Source organism: Urocampus carinirostris, chromosome 8, assembly GCF_059441175.1.
Source record: "Urocampus carinirostris isolate Australia breed hairy pipefish chromosome 8, RoL_Ucar_1.0, whole genome shotgun sequence".
Lineage (NCBI taxonomy): Eukaryota > Metazoa > Chordata > Actinopteri > Syngnathiformes > Syngnathidae > Urocampus > Urocampus carinirostris.
The window spans coordinates 8,376,652-8,393,537 of NC_142356.1; the positions used below are offsets into that span (position 1 = coordinate 8,376,652).

General features: G+C 39.7%; 1 protein-coding gene across 1 annotated transcript in view; it reads left to right on the forward strand.

Moving 5' to 3' along the window:
• Positions 1 to 16,886, forward strand: part of LOC148360625 (phospholipid-transporting ATPase ABCA1-like) — a 101,257-nt gene that overhangs the window by 25,724 nt on the left and 58,647 nt on the right. Inside the window, exons 7-8 of the mRNA XM_088341492.1 lie at positions 80 to 271; positions 5,699 to 5,788. Of these exons, the coding sequence (XP_088197618.1) occupies positions 80 to 271; positions 5,699 to 5,788 (282 nt within the window). The remainder of the gene's footprint in view (positions 1 to 79; positions 272 to 5,698; positions 5,789 to 16,886) is intronic.

Genomic DNA, 16,886 nt, shown 5'->3' on the forward strand with positions numbered 1-16,886 from the left:
TCTTCCCCCTCTGCATCCACCCGCTAACTCCAATGTACCAGTCGCGTCAAAGGTAACTCAAGTTCTATTGTCCTCGCAGGTTCTGACCAAAGGCTTCGGCTTCCATCTGAGGGACTTGTGCAACGTGACCCCGCTGGAGGAGTTTGTGCACATCGCCGATCGCAACGTTTCCCGTCTGACGCAAGAAATCATTTGCAAGTCCTCCCGGGAATGGCTGGACAAGGCGCAGACTCATTTCCTGGACAACTTGGACTTCCTCAAGCCTATTCGGGTCAGTCCTCGCCTTTCTCAATGCAACTCTTTCTCAAAGATCTTTGGAAAACACCTGTTTTTATATTCATTTTTAACAGTTCAGAGATTTTTTCCCCAGTTTTTCTAATTATTTTATTTATTTTTCAGTTTTTCCAAATATTTTTTCTCTTTTGGAGTTCTTTTATTGTTTTTTTCGGGAAAAACGAAATATTCTTTGTTGTATTTTGGATTTTCTTTTCCTGTTTAGAATTTTTTTTCTGTGTTTTAGAAATATTTTTCTGTTTTTTACTTTTTTATATTTTGATTTTTTTTGCTTGCTTTTATTATTATTTATTTTGTTGTTATTTTCTAAAATATTGTATTTCAGTTTATGAAATATTGAATTCCTCTATTTTGGATTTTTTTTTTTTGTCCTTAGAAATATTTTAAACTATTTTTCTCACCCCAAAAAGCATGGTTTGTCTCGTGGACTGGGCAGAGAGCAGCCTATGATTTTCTATCTAAAAAGTTTCTCCTGCCTGCTGCCTTGCTCCCGGCATTCCAAACCGTATGCCATGTGTAGTTGTTTTCAAGAATAGATCAGGTTCCGGTTTGTCTTGTGGACTGGGCAGAGAGCAGCCTATGATTTTCTATACCATCGATCCAAAAAGTTTCTCCCGTCTTCTGCCGTGCTCCCAGCATACCGAACCATGATGCCCGTATACCACGTGTAGTTGTTTTCAAGATGTTGCGGTTTGTCTTATGGACCGGGCAGAGAGCAGCCCATGATTTTCTAGACTATGCGAAAGGTTTCTGCTGTCTGCTGCCGTGCTCCCAGCATACCAAACCGTGACACTGTATGCCAGGTGTAGTTGTTTTCAAGAATAGACCAGGTTCTGGTTTGTATCGTGGACTGGGCAGAGAGCAGCCTATGATTGAGCCTATGAACACTGTATGCCAGGTGTAGTTGTTTTCAAGAATAGATGAGGTTCCGGTTTGTCTTGTGGACTGGGTAGAGAACAGCCCATGATTTTCTAGACCACGAATCCGAAAAGTTTCTCCTATCTTCTGCCGTGCTCCCAGCATACCAAACCGTGATGCCGTACGCCACGTGTAGTTGTTTTCAAGAATAGATCAGGTTCTGGTTTGTAATGTGGACTGGGCAGAGAGCAGCCTATGAATTTCTAGACCATCACCCGCCTTGTTACCGTGCTCACTGCATTCCAAACCGTGACACCCGTACGCCACGTGAAGTTGTTTTCAAGATGTTCCGGTTTGTCTTGTGGACTGGGCAGAGAGCAGCCTATGATTTTCTATAAGTTAGGAAAGCGAGATTTTGATTTCGGTAAATGCAATACGCTTTCGTAGCAGTACAACACTTCACTTTTGTTTTCGACAACCCTCACGAGGATTTCGCCCTCCCTTATTCTGCAATCTTAACACATCACCTCTCCCCTACTTTCAGTTTCCCAGTCGAGCCGCCCTCTTCCCCTTACGAGCGCCACATCCGAGTGAGTCATGTGCCCACATTTTTGTTTATTCCGATATTTCGGACTAGTAGATTAAAGAGAAAGAAAAAGAGAGATAAAGAAATAAGAGAAAGAGGGAAGGAAAAGGAGAGAGAGAGGGACAAAGAAAGAAAAAAAGGAGAGAGGGAGAGAGCGTGAGAAACAAAAGAGATAAAAAGTCGTGAGAGAGGGGGAAAGGAAAGGGAGAGGAAGAAAGAAATCCAAAGAGAAATAGAAAGACAGAAGAAAAGAAAAGAAAGCGTGAAGGGTAGGAAGAAAGAAAGAGAAAAGAGAGAAAAGGAAAAAAGGAAGTTAGAGCAAAAGAGGTTAAAAGACACAGAGAGAAAGAAAGAGACAAAAGAGCAACAAAGGAAGAGAAAAAGAAAGACACGGAGAGTGAAATAGACAAAGACAAAGACAAAGAGTGGGAGAAAAGGGCTGGAATGAGAGAGAGAGAGAGAGAGAGAGAGAGAGATACAAATACAAGATACAAGTACAGTGTCTTTGTTCGAGGCACCCGGCTTTGGCAACATCAAGTGGACATATTTCAACTTGCAGCTCGTTTTTCTCTTGCGCTTCTCTGAGTGTTGTCTCGCGGGCCGGATTCAATCCCATTTGAACTCGGGGGCCACACGATAGAACAAACATTCTGTCGGGGGCCGGACTTGTAGATTAAATAGAAAGAAAAAGAGAGATAAAGAAATAAGAGAAAGAGGGAGGGAAAAGGAGAGAGGGAGGGACAAAGAAAGAAAAAAGGAGAGAGGGAGAGAGCTTGAGAAACAAAAGAGATAAAGAGAGAGGGGGGGAAGAAAGGGAGAGGAAGAAAGAAATCCAAAGAGAAAGAGAAAGACAGAAGGAGAGAAAAGAAAGCGTGAAGGGTAGGAAGAGAGAAATAGAAAAGAGAGAAAAGGAAAAAAGGAAGTTAGAGCAAAAGAAGTTAAAAAGCCACGGAGAGAGAAAGAGACAAAGAGCAACAAAGGAAGAGAAAAAGAGAGACGCGGAGAGTGAAAGAGACAGAGTGGGAGAAAAGGGGTGGAAAAGAAAGGGAGAGAGAGAGAGAGAGAGATAAATACAAGTACAGTGTCTTTGTTGGAGGCACCTGGCTTTGGCAACATCAAGTGGACATATTTTAACCTGCAGCTCGTTTTTCTCTTGCGCTTCTCTGAGTGTTGTATCGCGGGCCGCCTGTTTGACTTAACACATTCCTTTGGGGAACAAATTGAGAAAACGTCGGAGGCTTTTTCGATTTCCTTGCAACACCTGCGCTAAAAGGCGCAGGAGGCACGCTAGCAGCTGCCCGGTTGGCGTCAAAGACACCAACAAAGACACGCTTACAGCACAGTCGGGAAGAATGCGGGGGCCGGAGACACTGCGCCCCCTTCTTCTTTTGCAGCTTCCTGCTTTCCCTTCTCTTTTTTCGACGACCCTTTTCCTTTTTTTTGAGAAAGAGCAACGTCAATGGCACAAAATGGGACTAAGAATATATATATATATATATATATATATATATATATATATATATATAAAAATGAAAAAAAAAATATTTGTGCTCGATATTACTTATAGGACAGGTGTCAAAGAGGCGGCCCGCGGGCCAGATCAGGTCCGCTAAGGGATTGAATCCGGCCCGCGAGACAACACTCAGAGAAGCGCAAGAGAAAAACAAGCTGCAGGTTGAAATATGTCAACTTGATGTTGCCAAAGACACTGTACTTGTATTTCTCTCTCTCTCTCTCTCTCTCTCTTTTCTACCCCTTTTTTCCCACTCTCTGTCTCTTTCACTCTCTGTGTCTCTCTTTTTCTCTTCCTTTGTTGCTCTTTGTCTCTTTCTCTCTCTGTGTCTTTTAACCTCTTTTGCTCTAACTTCCTTTTTCATTTTCCCTCTTTTCTCTTTCTCTCTTCATACCCTTCGTGCTTTCTTTTCTCTTTTCTGTCCTGTCTTTCTATCTCTCTTTGGGTTTCTTTCTTCCTCTCCCTTTTTTTTCCACCTCTCCCACGACTTTTTCTCTCTCTCTCTCTCTCTCTCTCTCTCTCTCTCTCTCTCTCTCTCTCTCTCTCTCTCCCTCTCTCTCTCTTTTCCACCCTGTTTCTCCCTCTCTCTCTCTCTTTTCCACCCTGTTTCTCCCACTCTCTGTCTCTTTCACTCTCTATGTCTTTTAAACTCTTTTGCTCTAACTTCCTTTTTTGTCTTTTCTCCTTCTCTCTTCATACCCTTTGCACTTTCTTTTCTCTTTTATCCCCTGTCTTTGTATTTCTCTTTGGATTTCTTTCTTCCTCTCCCTTTCTTTTCCCCTTCTCTCACGACATTTTATCTTTTGTTTCTCACGCTCTCTCCCTCTCTCTCTTTTTCTCTCTTTGTCCCGCCCTCTCTCCTCTTCCCTCCCTCTTTCTTTTATTTCTTTATCGCTCTTTTTCTTTCTCTTTAATCTACTAGTCCGGCCCCCGACAGAATGTTTGTTCTATCGTGTGGCCCCCCGGGTTAAAATGAGTTTGACACCCCTGACTTATAGGATGGCTGGGACGGAAGAGCAAGACAGAAACCGGTCCAGAAACAGGTCGGCAACAGGTATCAGGCAGGAGAAAACAGGGCAGTAGAATGTTGGATAGTGGAGAGCTTGCCTAGCTGAAAGCATAGGTTCGCAGAGCGGTCTGACGCTCCCTCTTGGAAGCCGGGGGTTTAAAAGGAGTAAGGGAGCCAATCAGCGACAAGGGCTGTTGGCGCCAATGGGGCAGTCGCAGGTGCCCCGAAACAGCAATCATGACACAGACGGGAGCAAAAACGGGACAGGTGGGAGTCATGGTCGAAAAAGGCTTACTGAGGTTCGCAGACGGACTGACAAAAGGGGACAGACAGGACTGGGTTCAACTACTGACAGGGAGCCAATCAGAACCCGCGGCAGTCACATCAGTAATCAGGATTCCTTTGTTATCATCTAGAGCAGGGGTGTCAAACTCATTTGAACTCAGGGGCCACACGATAGAACAAACATTCTGTCGGGGGCCGGACTAGTAGATTCAAAAGAAAAGAAAAAAGAGGGATAAAGAAAAAGAGAGAGCGTGAGAAACAAAAGATAAAAAGTCATGAGAGAGAGAGAGAGAGAATGGGTGAAAAGGGGTGGAAGAAAGAGAGAGAGAGAGAGTGGGAGAAAAGGAGTGGAAGAAAAAGGGACAGAGAGAGAGAGAGAGTGGGAGAAAAAAGGGGTGGAAGAGAGAGAGAAAGTGGGAGAAAAGGGGTGGAAGAGAGAGAGAGAGAGGGAAAAAATGGGTGGAAGAGAGAGAGAGAGTGGGAGAAAAGGGGTGAAAGAAAGACAGACAGAGAGAGAGTGGGAGAAAAAAGGGGTGGGAGACAGAGTGGGAGAAAAAGGGTGGAAGAGGGAGAGAGAGAGAGAGAGAGGGAGAAAAAGGGTGGAAGAGAGAGGGACAGAGAGAGAGAGAGTGGGAGAAATAGGGGTGGAAGAGAGAAAGAGAGGGAGAGGGAAAAAAGGGGTGGAAGAGAGAGAGAGAGTGGGAGAAAAGGGGTGGAAGAGAGAGAGAGTGGGAGAAAAGGGGTGGAAGAAAGAGGGACAGAGAGAGAGAGTGGGAGAAAAAAGGGGTGGGAGACAGAGTGGGAGAAAAAGGGTGGAAGAGGGAGAGAGAGAGAGAGAGAGAGAGGGAGAAAAAGGGTGGAAGAGAGAGGGACAGAGAGAGAGAGAGTGGGAGAAATAGGGGTGGAAGAGAGAGAGACAGAGAGAGAGAGAGAGACACAAGTACAGTGTCTTTGTGAGAGGCACCTGGCTTTGGCAACATCAAGTGGACATATTCCAACCTGCAACTCGTTTTCCTCTTGCGCTTCTCTGAGTGTTGTCCCGCGGGCCGGATTCAATCCCTTAGCGGGCCTGATCTGGCCCGCGGGCCGCCCCTTTGACACCTGTGATCCAGAGTATTTCACAAACATTCTTTTTTTCGTCTGGTTTCTGCAGAAGGACGTGAAGTCGGATCCCAAGGTGGTCCAGGAAGTCTCCGCCGCAACCGACTACCTTCTGGAGAGCCTGGGCGAGCTCGCCGTGGAGGTACGTGTGGCCCGTGCACTCGTACGCGCAGGGTTCGAATCCGCGGTTCGGGTTCCTTCGGGGGAATGGGAACTCAGCCGACAAACGAGCTTCTTTGAATATGGCGAGTCGGCATTTTGGCGAGGAACGGCGGACGGTTGTTTTTCTGTCCACCGCCAAAACCTCGGCGAGGTCTCGTGTTTCGCTGACGAGGGCGTTTTGCTGCTGCGGCATGCTTTTGTGTTTAATCAGCAGGAAGAACAACAAACTGTTTTTCTTCTCACGCTGACCACCTTCAGCATTTTCTGTCATCTTTCCGGAGTCCTTTTGATACTGCGTAACAAGGATTTGTGGAAATGTACTGGGCAGGGTTCGTACGGGGGCATGAAATCTTGAAAATGCTTGAATTTTAATGTTATGTTTTGAAGGTCAGGGAAATGCTTGAATTTTCTCAGATTTTATTTTTTTATTTATTTTTTTACTGGACCTTTCTCTCCCTTTTTTCTCTATTGTGTTCTCTCTCTCTCTTCTGCTCCCTCTATTTTTTCCCCTTCTTCCTTCTCACTCGGTTTCTCCTACATTGTCTCCTTTGTTCTCTCTCTTTCCTTCTCTTTCTCTCTCTCTGTCTTTGTTTTGATCTCACTTTCTCACGCTCACTCTTTTTCTCTTTTCTCATGCTTTTTCTCTCTTCCTCTCTCTTGTTACCACTCTCTTCATCTCACTTTCTATTTCTTTTATTCTTTTACTGTCTCTCTTTCTCATTTTTCCTCCATTTCTCTTCTTTTCTCTCTATCTTCTTCTCTGATTTCTTCTTACTCTCTTCTGCCTTGTCTCCTTTGTTCTCAATTTTTTTTTCTCTATTGTGTTCTCTCTCTCTCTCTCTCTCTCTCTCTCTCTCTCTTTCTCCTCTGCTCTCTCTATTTTTTCCCTCCTTCCTTCTCATATTGTTTCTCTGACATTGTTTCCTTTGTTCTCTCTCTCTCCTTCTCTTCCTCTTTCTCTGTCTTTGTTTCCCTCTCACTTTCTCACGCTCACTTTTTTTCTCTTTTCTCATGCTTTTTCTCTCTTCCTCTCTCTTATTACCACTCTCTTCATGTCACTTTCTATTTATTTTATTCTTTTACTGTCTCTCTGTCTCTCTCATTTTTCCTCCATTTCTCTTCTGCTCTCTCTATCTTCTTCTCTCATTTCTTCTTACTCTCTCTCCTGCCTTGTCTCATTTGTTCTCACTTTTTCTCTTTTTCTCTATTGTGTTCTCTCTCTCTCTCTTTCTCTGCTCTCTCTATTTTTGCTCTCCTTCCTTCTCATATTGTTTCTCTGACATTGTCTCCTTTGTTCTCTCTCTCTCCTTCTCTTCCTCTTTCTCTGTCTTTGTTTCCCTCTCACTTTCTCACGCTCACTCTTTTTCTCTTTTCTCATGCTGTTTCTCTCTTCCTCTCTCTTGTTACCGCTCTCTTCATGTCACTTTCTATTTCTTTTATTCTTTTACTGTCTGTCTCTCTCATTTTTCCTCCATTTCTCTTCTGCTCTCTTTATCTTCTCTCATTTTTTTCTTACTCTCTCCCCTGCTTTGTCTCCTTTGTTCTTTCTTTCTCTCTCTTTTTCCTTTTTCATTTTCTCCCTCTCTCCCGGTCCTGTCCCTGTTTTTATGTCCTGTGCGATATTGTTCCCGTTTATTCTGTCCTGTTTAATATCGGTTTTCAGTTTAGTTCCCGTCTATTTTTGTCCTGTTTATTATTTTCTCCAGTGTTCGTTCCCGTCTAGTTTGTCCTGTTTATTTTCGATTTCCCGATTCATTATCTATCCTGTCTGTCCCGTCTTGTCCGGTATCGACCCCATCTGTTCGATATCAACTCAGGCAATTGGTATCGATCTCCTCGGCCTCTGGCTTCCTGTCTTTCCACGCCAGACCGCTGCCCAACCTGCATGACTCCCCATTTCCCGTAAAATAAAAGGCTTATGTGAGAACGTCACGCGTTTGGGTCCTGATCCTGTTTCGGTTCATGACAGTTTTATCCCCCCTTATAAGGCAATTTCACTTTGCGGCCCTCCTCAAAATATTCATGTCGTATCCCAGGGCTCTACTGTGTTTTGAGAGAAGTTTGTCGCATTTAGGGACCGTGAACAGCCCGAAGACATTTTCCTACGACGAGAACGACCGATAGTAACCTCTCTTTGTTCTCGCACTACCCTGCTTCTGGAAATCGGGTTGTTATTTCTGCCGACAGCATTTGCTTGCTTGGTCTTGTGAACTCGAGTAACCTTTACTTAAAAAAAAAAAAACCGTCCCCCTCTTTGGATTATTTTCTCAGTCACGCAAAGCGCTCACTCTCCCTTCCCCCTCCCTCTTCATTCCCCTACAGTCAGGAGTTGGCTTTGTCATCTAATTATTGCAGAACTTGCGCTGACTTGTTCCTGAACTTGTTCTGCTTTCTGTCGGCGAACAAAGGTTAAGAAAAACAGACGTTCAAATACCAGGATTGCATGTGTTCCTGTTTTCCCAGAAAAATCGCTAGACTCAGGTTTAAGTTGTGGTGCAGTTCATTTCTGCATATTATAAAGGAGCAAGATTCTGAGTTCTTTCAGCTGCCAGAGATTACAGAAATCATTAAAAAAGGCCTTTTGGCATATGATGAAAATTTACATTAGATCCGATCTAGGCAGGTCTAAGTTGTGGTGCAGTTCATTTCAGCATTTGATAAAAGAGTTCTGTCAGCTAACAGATTACAGAAATCATGAAAATAATATAGTAGCATAAAATACTATTTTCCCCAAAATGGATGGAAAATATGTAACATTTACACAAAGTTCGGTCTAAGCAGGTCTAAGTTGTGGTGCAGTTCATTTCAGCATTTTACTAAGGAGCAGGATTTTGGGTTCTGTCAGCTGACAGAGATTACAGAAATCATTAAAAAAAGGCATTTTGGCATAAGATGAAAATTTACATTAGATTTGATCCAGGCAGGGTCTAAGTTATGGTGCAGTTCATTTCTGCATTTTATAAAGGAGCAGGATTCTGGGTTCTGTCAGCTGACAGAGATTACAGAAATCGATAAAAAAAGCCTTTTGGCATATGATGAAAATTTACATTACATTCGATCTAGGCAGGTCTAAGTTGTGGTGCAGTTCATTTCAGCATTTGATAAAAGAGTTCTGTCAGCTAACAGATTACAGAAATCATGAAAATAATATAGTAGCATAAAATACTATTTTCCCCAAAATGGATGGAAAATATGTAACATTCACACAAAGTTTGGTCTAAGCAGGTCTAAGTTGTGGTGCAGTTCATTTCAGCATTTTACTAAGGAGCAGGATTTTGGGTTCTGTCAGCTGACAGAGATTACAGAAATCATTAAAAAAAGGCATTTTGGCATAAGATGAAAATTTACATTAGATTTGATCCAGGCAGGGTCTAAGTTATGGTGCAGTTCATTTCTGCATTTTATAAAGGAGCAGGATTCTGGGTTCTGTCAGCTGACAGAGATTACAGAAATCGATAAAAAAAGCCTTTTGGCATATGATGAAAATTTACATTACATTCGATCTAGGCAGGTCTAAGTTGTGGTGCAGTTCATTTCAGCATTTGATAAAAGAGTTCTGTCAGCTAACAGATTACAGAAATCATGAAAATAATATAGTAGCATAAAATACTATTTTCCCCAAAATGGATGGAAAATATGTAACATTCACACAAAGTTTGGTCTAAGCAGGTCTAAGTTGTGGTGCAGTTCATTTCAGCATTTTACAAAGGAGCAGGATTTTGGGTTCTGTCAGCTGACAGAGATTACAGAAATCATTAAAGAAAAGGCCTTTTGGCATAAGATGAAAATTTACATTAGATTTGATCCAGGCAGGTCAAAGTTATGGTGCAGTTCATTTCTGCATTTTATAATGGAGCAGAATTCTGAGCTGTGTGAGCTGCCAGAGATTACAGAAATCATTAAAAAAAAGCCTTTTGGCTTAAGGTGAAAATTTACATTAGATTCGATCGAGGCAGGTCTAAGTTGTGGTGCAGTTCATTCCAGCATTTGATAAAAGATTTGTGTCAGCTAACAGAGATTACAGAAATCATGAAAATAATATAGTAGCATAAAATACTATTTTCCCCAAAATGGATGGAAAATATGTAACATTCACACAAAGTTTGGTCTAAGCAGGTCTAAGTTGTGGTGCAGTTCATTTCAGCATTTTACTAAGGAGCAGGATTTTGGGTTCTGTCAGCTGACAGAGATTACAGAAATCATTAAAGAAAAGGCCTTTTGGCATAAGATGAAAATTTACATTAGATTTGATCCAGGCAGGTCAAAGTTATGGTGCAGTTCATTTCTGCATTTTATAATGGAGCAGAATTCTGAGCTGTGTGAGCTGCCAGAGATTACAGAAATCATTAAAAAAAAGCCTTTTGGCTTAAGGTGAAAATTTACATTAGATTCGATCTAGGCAGGTCTAAGTTGTGGTGCAGTTCATTCCAGCATTTGATAAAAGATTTGTGTCAGCTAACAGAGATTACAGAAATCATGAAAATAATATAGTAGCATAAAATACTATTTTCCCCAAAATGGATGGAAAATATGTAACATTCACACAAAGTTTGGTCTAAGCAGGTCTAAGTTGTGGTGCAGTTCATTTCAGCATTTTACTAAGGAGCAGGATTTTGGGTTCTGTCAGCTGACAGAGATTACAGAAATCATTAAAGAAAAGGCCTTTTGGCATAAGATGAAAATTTACATTAGATTTGATCCAGGCAGGTCAAAGTTATGGTGCAGTTCATTTCTGCATTTTATAATGGAGCAGAATTCTGAGCTGTGTGAGCTGCCAGAGATTACAGAAATCATTAAAAAAAGCCTTTTGGCTTAAGGTGAAAATTTACATTAGATTCGATCTAGGCAGGTCTAAGTTGTGGTGCAGTTCATTCCAGCATTTGATAAAAGATTTGTGTCAGCTAACAGAGATTACAGAAATCATGAAAATAATATAGTAGCATAAAATACTATTTTCCCCAAAATGGATGGAAAATATGTAACATTCACACAAAGTTTGGTCTAAGCAGGTCTAAGTTGTGGTGCAGTTCATTTCAGCATTTTACTAAGGAGCAGGATTTTGGGTTCTGTCAGCTGACAGAGATTACAGAAATCATTAAAGAAAAGGCCTTTTGGCATAAGATGAAAATTTACATTAGATTTGATCCAGGCAGGTCAAAGTTATGGTGCAGTTCATTTCTGCATTTTATAATGGAGCAGAATTCTGAGCTGTGTGAGCTGCCAGAGATTACAGAAATCATTAAAAAAAAGCCTTTTGGCTTAAGGTGAAAATTTACATTAGATTCGATCTAGGCAGGTCTAAGTTGTGGTGCAGTTCATTCCAGCATTTGATAAAAGATTTGTGTCAGCTAACAGAGATTACAGAAATCATGAAAATAATATAGTAGCATAAAATACTATTTTCCCCAAAATGGATGGAAAATATGTAACATTCACACAAAGTTTGGTCTAAGCAGGTCTAAGTTGTGGTGCAGTTCATTTCAGCATTTTACTAAGGAGCAGGATTTTGGGTTCTGTCAGCTGACAGAGATTACAGAAATCATTAAAGAAAAGGCCTTTTGGCATAAGATGAAAATTTACATTAGATTTGATCCAGGCAGGTCAAAGTTATGGTGCAGTTCATTTCTGCATTTTATAATGGAGCAGAATTCTGAGCTGTGTGAGCTGCCAGAGATTACAGAAATCATTAAAAAAAAGCCTTTTGGCTTAAGGTGAAAATTTACATTAGATTCGATCTAGGCAGGTCTAAGTTGTGGTGCAGTTCATTCCAGCATTTGATAAAAGATTTGTGTCAGCTAACAGAGATTACAGAAATCATGAAAATAATATAGTAGCATAAAATACTATTTTCCCCAAAATGGATGGAAAATATGTAACATTCACACAAAGTTTGGTCTAAGCAGGTCTAAGTTGTGGTGCAGTTCATTTCAGCATTTTACTAAGGAGCAGGATTTTGGGTTCTGTCAGCTGACAGAGATTACAGAAATCGATAAAAAAAGCCTTTTGGCATATGATGAAAATTTACATTACATTCGATCTAGGCAGGTCTAAGTTGTGGTGCAGTTCATTTCAGCATTTGATAAAAGAGTTCTGTCAGCTAACAGATTACAGAAATCATGAAAATAATATAGTAGCATAAAATACTATTTTCCCCAAAATGGATGGAAAATATGTAACATTCACACAAAGTTTGGTCTAAGCAGGTCTAAGTTGTGGTGCAGTTCATTTCAGCATTTTACTAAGGAGCAGGATTTTGGGTTCTGTCAGCTGACAGAGATTACAGAAATCATTAAAAAAAGGCATTTTGGCATAAGATGAAAATTTACATTAGATTTGATCCAGGCAGGGTCTAAGTTATGGTGCAGTTCATTTCTGCATTTTATAAAGGAGCAGGATTCTGGGTTCTGTCAGCTGACAGAGATTACAGAAATCGATAAAAAAAGCCTTTTGGCATATGATGAAAATTTACATTACATTCGATCTAGGCAGGTCTAAGTTGTGGTGCAGTTCATTTCAGCATTTGATAAAAGAGTTCTGTCAGCTAACAGATTACAGAAATCATGAAAATAATATAGTAGCATAAAATACTATTTTCCCCAAAATGGATGGAAAATATGTAACATTCACACAAAGTTTGGTCTAAGCAGGTCTAAGTTGTGGTGCAGTTCATTTCAGCATTTTACAAAGGAGCAGGATTTTGGGTTCTGTCAGCTGACAGAGATTACAGAAATCATTAAAGAAAAGGCCTTTTGGCATAAGATGAAAATTTACATTAGATTTGATCCAGGCAGGTCAAAGTTATGGTGCAGTTCATTTCTGCATTTTATAATGGAGCAGAATTCTGAGCTGTGTGAGCTGCCAGAGATTACAGAAATCATTAAAAAAAAGCCTTTTGGCTTAAGGTGAAAATTTACATTAGATTCGATCTAGGCAGGTCTAAGTTGTGGTGCAGTTCATTCCAGCATTTGATAAAAGATTTGTGTCAGCTAACAGAGATTACAGAAATCATGAAAATAATATAGTAGCATAAAATACTATTTTCCCCAAAATGGATGGAAAATATGTAACATTCACACAAAGTTTGGTCTAAGCAGGTCTAAGTTGTGGTGCAGTTCATTTCAGCATTTTACTAAGGAGCAGGATTTTGGGTTCTGTCAGCTGACAGAGATTACAGAAATCATTAAAGAAAAGGCCTTTTGGCATAAGATGAAAATTTACATTAGATTTGATCCAGGCAGGTCAAAGTTATGGTGCAGTTCATTTCTGCATTTTATAATGGAGCAGAATTCTGAGCTGTGTGAGCTGCCAGAGATTACAGAAATCATTAAAAAAAAGCCTTTTGGCTTAAGGTGAAAATTTACATTAGATTCGATCTAGGCAGGTCTAAGTTGTGGTGCAGTTCATTCCAGCATTTGATAAAAGATTTGTGTCAGCTAACAGAGATTACAGAAATCATGAAAATAATATAGTAGCATAAAATACTATTTTCCCCAAAATGGATGGAAAATATGTAACATTCACACAAAGTTTGGTCTAAGCAGGTCTAAGTTGTGGTGCAGTTCATTTCAGCATTTTACTAAGGAGCAGGATTTTGGGTTCTGTCAGCTGACAGAGATTACAGAAATCATTAAAGAAAAGGCCTTTTGGCATAAGATGAAAATTTACATTAGATTTGATCCAGGCAGGTCAAAGTTATGGTGCAGTTCATTTCTGCATTTTATAATGGAGCAGAATTCTGAGCTGTGTGAGCTGCCAGAGATTACAGAAATCATTAAAAAAAGCCTTTTGGCTTAAGGTGAAAATTTACATTAGATTCGATCTAGGCAGGTCTAAGTTGTGGTGCAGTTCATTCCAGCATTTGATAAAAGATTTGTGTCAGCTAACAGAGATTACAGAAATCATGAAAATAATATAGTAGCATAAAATACTATTTTCCCCAAAATGGATGGAAAATATGTAACATTCACACAAAGTTTGGTCTAAGCAGGTCTAAGTTGTGGTGCAGTTCATTTCAGCATTTTACTAAGGAGCAGGATTTTGGGTTCTGTCAGCTGACAGAGATTACAGAAATCATTAAAGAAAAGGCCTTTTGGCATAAGATGAAAATTTACATTAGATTTGATCCAGGCAGGTCAAAGTTATGGTGCAGTTCATTTCTGCATTTTATAATGGAGCAGAATTCTGAGCTGTGTGAGCTGCCAGAGATTACAGAAATCATTAAAAAAAAGCCTTTTGGCTTAAGGTGAAAATTTACATTAGATTCGATCTAGGCAGGTCTAAGTTGTGGTGCAGTTCATTCCAGCATTTGATAAAAGATTTGTGTCAGCTAACAGAGATTACAGAAATCATGAAAATAATATAGTAGCATAAAATACTATTTTCCCCAAAATGGATGGAAAATATGTAACATTCACACAAAGTTTGGTCTAAGCAGGTCTAAGTTGTGGTGCAGTTCATTTCAGCATTTTACTAAGGAGCAGGATTTTGGGTTCTGTCAGCTGACAGAGATTACAGAAATCATTAAAGAAAAGGCCTTTTGGCATAAGATGAAAATTTACATTAGATTTGATCCAGGCAGGTCAAAGTTATGGTGCAGTTCATTTCTGCATTTTATAATGGAGCAGAATTCTGAGCTGTGTGAGCTGCCAGAGATTACAGAAATCATTAAAAAAAAGCCTTTTGGCTTAAGGTGAAAATTTACATTAGATTCGATCTAGGCAGGTCTAAGTTGTGGTGCAGTTCATTCCAGCATTTGATAAAAGATTTGTGTCAGCTAACAGAGATTACAGAAATCATGAAAATAATATAGTAGCATAAAATACTATTTTCCCCAAAATGGATGGAAAATATGTAACATTCACACAAAGTTTGGTCTAAGCAGGTCTAAGTTGTGGTGCAGTTCATTTCAGCATTTTACTAAGGAGCAGGATTTTGGGTTCTGTCAGCTGACAGAGATTACAGAAATCATTAAAGAAAAGGCCTTTTGGCATAAGATGAAAATTTACATTAGATTTGATCCAGGCAGGTCAAAGTTATGGTGCAGTTCATTTCTGCATTTTATAATGGAGCAGAATTCTGAGCTGTGTGAGCTGCCAGAGATTACAGAAATCATTAAAAAAAGCCTTTTGGCTTAAGGTGAAAATTTACATTAGATTCGATCTAGGCAGGTCTAAGTTGTGGTGCAGTTCATTCCAGCATTTGATAAAAGATTTGTGTCAGCTAACAGAGATTACAGAAATCATGAAAATAATATAGTAGCATAAAATACTATTTTCCCCAAAATGGATGGAAAATATGTAACATTCACACAAAGTTTGGTCTAAGCAGGTCTAAGTTGTGGTGCAGTTCATTTCAGCATTTTACTAAGGAGCAGGATTTTGGGTTCTGTCAGCTGACAGAGATTACAGAAATCATTAAAGAAAAGGCCTTTTGGCATAAGATGAAAATTTACATTAGATTTGATCCAGGCAGGTCAAAGTTATGGTGCAGTTCATTTCTGCATTTTATAATGGAGCAGAATTCTGAGCTGTGTGAGCTGCCAGAGATTACAGAAATCATTAAAAAAAGCCTTTTGGCTTAAGGTGAAAATTTACATTAGATTCGATCTAGGCAGGTCTAAGTTGTGGTGCAGTTCATTCCAGCATTTGATAAAAGATTTGTGTCAGCTAACAGAGATTACAGAAATCATGAAAATAATATAGTAGCATAAAATACTATTTTCCCCAAAATGGATGGAAAATATGTAACATTCACACAAAGTTTGGTCTAAGCAGGTCTAAGTTGTGGTGCAGTTCATTTCAGCATTTTACTAAGGAGCAGGATTTTGGGTTCTGTCAGCTGACAGAGATTACAGAAATCATTAAAGAAAAGGCCTTTTGGCATAAGATGAAAATTTACATTAGATTTGATCCAGGCAGGTCAAAGTTATGGTGCAGTTCATTTCTGCATTTTATAATGGAGCAGAATTCTGAGCTGTGTGAGCTGCCAGAGATTACAGAAATCATTAAAAAAAAGCCTTTTGGCTTAAGGTGAAAATTTACATTAGATTCGATCTAGGCAGGTCTAAGTTGTGGTGCAGTTCCTTCCAGCATTTGATAAAAGATTTGTGTCAGCTAACAGAGATTACAGAAATCATGAAAATAATATAGTAGCATAAAATACTATTTTCCCCAAAATGGATGGAAAATATGTAACATTCACACAAAGTTTGGTCTAAGCAGGTCTAAGTTGTGGTGCAGTTCATTTCAGCATTTTACTAAGGAGCAGGATTTTGGGTTCTGTCAGCTGACAGAGATTACAGAAATCATTAAAGAAAAGGCCTTTTGGCATAAGATGAAAATTTACATTAGATTTGATCCAGGCAGGTCAAAGTTATGGTGCAGTTCATTTCTGCATTTTATAATGGAGCAGAATTCTGAGCTGTGTGAGCTGCCAGAGATTACAGAAATCATTAAAAAAGGCCTTTTGGCATATGATGAAAATTTACATTAGATTCGATCTAGGCAGGTCTAAGTTGTGGTGCAGTTCATTTCAGCATTTGATAAAAGAGTTCTGTCAGCTAACAGATTACAGAAATCATGAAAATAATATAGTAGCATAAAATACTATTTTCCCCAAAATGGATGGAAAATATGTAACATTTACACAAAGTTCGGTCTAAGCAGGTCTAAGTTGTGGTGCAGTTCATTTCAGCGTTTGATAAAAGAGTTCTGTCAGCTAACAGATTACAGAAATCATGAAAATAATATAGTAGCATAAAATACTATTTTCCCCAAAATGGATGGAAAATATGTAACACTTACACAAAGTTCGGTCTAAGCAGGTCTAAGTTGTGGTGCAGTTCATTTCAGCATTTTACTAAGGAGCAGGATTTTGGGTTCTGTCAGCTGACAGAGATTACAGAAATCATTAAAAAAAGGCATTTTGGCATAAGATGAAAATTTACATTAGATTTGATCCAGGCAGGGTCTAAGTTATGGTGCAGTTCATTTCTGCATTTGATAAAAGAGTTCTGTCAGCTAACAGATTACAGAAATCATGAAAATAATATAGTAGCATAAAATACTATTTTCCCCAAA